At 63.4% G+C, this 2,740-nt stretch overlaps 1 protein-coding gene across 2 annotated transcripts; it reads right to left on the minus strand.

Annotated features, from left to right (window-relative positions):
* Nucleotides 1-2,740, minus strand: EGR4 (early growth response 4). 2 transcript variants are annotated; one of them, XM_053588715.1, is made up of 2 exons: nt 2,223-2,740; nt 1-1,826 (listed from the first exon to the last, which is right to left on the minus strand). In XM_053588715.1, exons 1-2 carry the CDS (start codon nt 2,665-2,667, stop codon nt 505-507), a joined length of 1,767 nt encoding a protein of 588 aa, XP_053444690.1. In that variant the 5' UTR covers nt 2,668-2,740; the 3' UTR covers nt 1-504. The 2 variants fall into 2 exon arrangements, with proteins under 2 accessions (XP_053444690.1, XP_053444691.1); XM_053588716.1 differs by having other exon boundaries at nt 1-1,823; nt 2,223-2,571.

A 2,740-nucleotide genomic window follows, 5' to 3' on the forward strand; every position in this document is an offset into this window, starting at 1 on the left:
TTTTAGCACAATAATTTTAATTGCAAAAATAAACAGTTTTGTTAACTACTTGAGAGTAGCGTCTGCTTTACAAAAATTAACCACAACAAAAAAGAAAAAAAACCCAAAGCAAAACGTTACATCCAATGGCTGCTGGAAACGACACTGCTGTACAAAGTCCTGCACGAGATCGGCTCGGCCCTGCCCCAGCCTGTCTCTGAGGGGATTGAGGGTGTATGGCGTGCGCCAGTTACAAAAGACTGTCTTGAGTCCCACGGTGTATGACCTGAGGGAACTTCCTCCCCAAAGCACTGCTAAGGAGACGGCGTCCGGACGGGGGAGCTGTCCACGGAGCTGGTGCTGAACAGGACGTTTGCAGCGGGCACTTCAACGGAACTGGAAGCGGGACGCAGGCCCGCCCTGGGACGTGCGAGGAACAGTTGGAAGAAAAGCAAGTAGGGGAACCATCCGTAACTTCTTGTGCGCGCCGGGCGGCGGCGCCCCAACCCAGAAACCATCTCTTGCTCACAGGGCGGCGAAGGAGAGGCCCAGGGAGTAAAAGCCGAGGCCCTTGAGCCGCTCCTCCGCACGCGCCTTCTGCTTGAGGTGCACCTTGCTGTGCCGTTTTTTCTCATCGCTGCGCGCGAAGCGGCGGCCGCACACGTCGCAGGCAAACGGCTTCTCGCCAGTGTGGGTGCGCACGTGCGTGGTGAGGTGGTCGCTGCGGCTGAAGTTGCGGAGGCAGATACGGCACTGGAAAGGCTTGTGGCCCGTGTGGATGCGCAGGTGGCGGTTGAGCTCGTCGGAGCGCGCAAAGCTCCGCACACAGCTCTCCACAGGGCAAGCGAAGGCCTTGGCGTGGGGCCGCGGGCAGAAGCAGCGCGCGCTGCACTTACCGCCCCGGCGCCCCTTGCGCCGCGCCTTGGCCGGGGGGAAAGGGGCGGACGGCGGAGGCACGGGTGGCGCAGCCACGCCACTACTTCCAGGGATGTCCGCCACTAGAGGTTTCGGGAAGTCCCCCGAAGCGGTGCTGCGAAGGCCTAGCGGGGAAAGCTGAGGCTGTGTACCAGCCAGAAAATCTCCGCCGTCGCCGCTACTCCCTCCCTCCCCACTAGGAGGGGTCAGAAGCCCTGAGAGGCCCTCGGCCCCTTCCCCTAAGTCACCAGGGGCCAGCTGGAAAGCATCGTAGGCTCCTGTAGGATAGAGTCTGTTGGCTGGGCCGGCTGGCAGCTCCGCAGGGCAGCTGATGGACAGTAGGTCCTCAATCTTGGTCCCTACAGAGGGAAAACGTGCCTCGGGGGCCGCCTGGTAGCCTCCCTGTGACCCACAGTTCCCTGGGGCCCCAACAGAAAGCAGCTCCCAGGGCGCGTAGGGACCCTTGAAGACCGAGGCAGCGTCCAGCGCTGGAGAGACCGGAGGCGCCCTGAGACCCGGTTTGACGTCGGGTGGAGATAGCTGAGGCTCATAGAGGCACTGCGAAGGGGCGCCTGTGGAAGGCGAGGCCTCCCAGAGCGCCTCTGGAAAGGCAGTAGCGCCCAGATCCGGGGAGTAAAGGTCCGGAGGACCTGGCAACAAGGCGTCGGGGCCCGTGGGAAACGGAGCATCCAGCGGGGACCGGGATGCTGCAGCCTCAGGGCCAGGGAAGGGTGCCAGACCTAAAATGCCCGACATGAGATTGAAGAGTGCCTCCGGATCGTGCGGGTGTTCGGGCACCGCCTGAATGAAGAAGCTACCGCTGTAGCTGAGGCTGGGAGGGGGTGTGGGTGCAGGACCCTCCAGGAAGCAGGAGTCGGCTAAGTCCCCCCCGGCGCCGCAGTTGCTCAGAGCCCAGCTCAAGAAGTCGCCTGCTGAGAGGGAGCAGGAATAAGCTCTAACACATCAAAGCGTGCGCGTCTGCGTCCACTGCCCCTACCCACGAAGCCCTTGGTGCGCATGGACACATACAAAATGCCTTTTGCACATTCTGATCCACCAGGGGCCCGCACACGTCCCAGGAAGCACACACAAACATGCACACGCAAAACACACGTGCACAGGCAAAAGGATGTTCCCATATACGCACAGGTTTCTTGGAGGCGGCGGAGGCCGGGTGGGGGTGGAAATGGGGGTGAGCACGCCGGGACTCCCGCACCTCCCATCGCCCCTATTCCCATAGCTTCAGCCTCCCAGCTCCTGCCTGTTCTCAGCCATCCTGCGCCCCCGCGTTCTGCCGCCGTCTGAACATCCCTGGTTTTGTTCCTTACCTCCGGGGTATCCAGCAGCCGCGGGAGCGTCCCTGGCGGGCAGCCGGGGCAATTCGGCACTGGGTTCGGCGCAACAGCCTTCTGTGGACTTGACGAGGAGCGCGTCGGAACCGGAAAACTCGCCGAGGTGGAGCATGGCGCGGCGGCGACTGTGGGGCGCCCGGGGCTTTGCCCGCTGGGCTTTGGGGCGCGCGGGTGGCAGGGAGGCCGACGGTCTGGGTGCCCTACTGCGCGCAAACCCAGGCGCCCGGGCTCCTGGCTCCAGGAGCTCACCAGTGGGAAGGAAGTTGGGGGGCCGCGGCTCCCTCGTTCGCTCGCACCGGCCTCGGGTAGCGGCTCTTCGCCTCTCCAAAGCGTAGCCAGGCTCCCCCAACCCACAGCCCCCCCATTTATATAGCTGCGGCGGCGCTGGCTCCGGGCTTCCGACTCCCCGGGCCACTGCCATTTCGGGAGGCCCCGGCCTTGCCGCCGTGACGTAATTGCCCAAACATGGACACAGGATGTGTGCCGGGGACTCC

This window comes from Nycticebus coucang, chromosome 4, assembly GCF_027406575.1.
Source record: "Nycticebus coucang isolate mNycCou1 chromosome 4, mNycCou1.pri, whole genome shotgun sequence".
Classification (NCBI taxonomy): domain Eukaryota; kingdom Metazoa; phylum Chordata; class Mammalia; order Primates; family Lorisidae; genus Nycticebus; species Nycticebus coucang.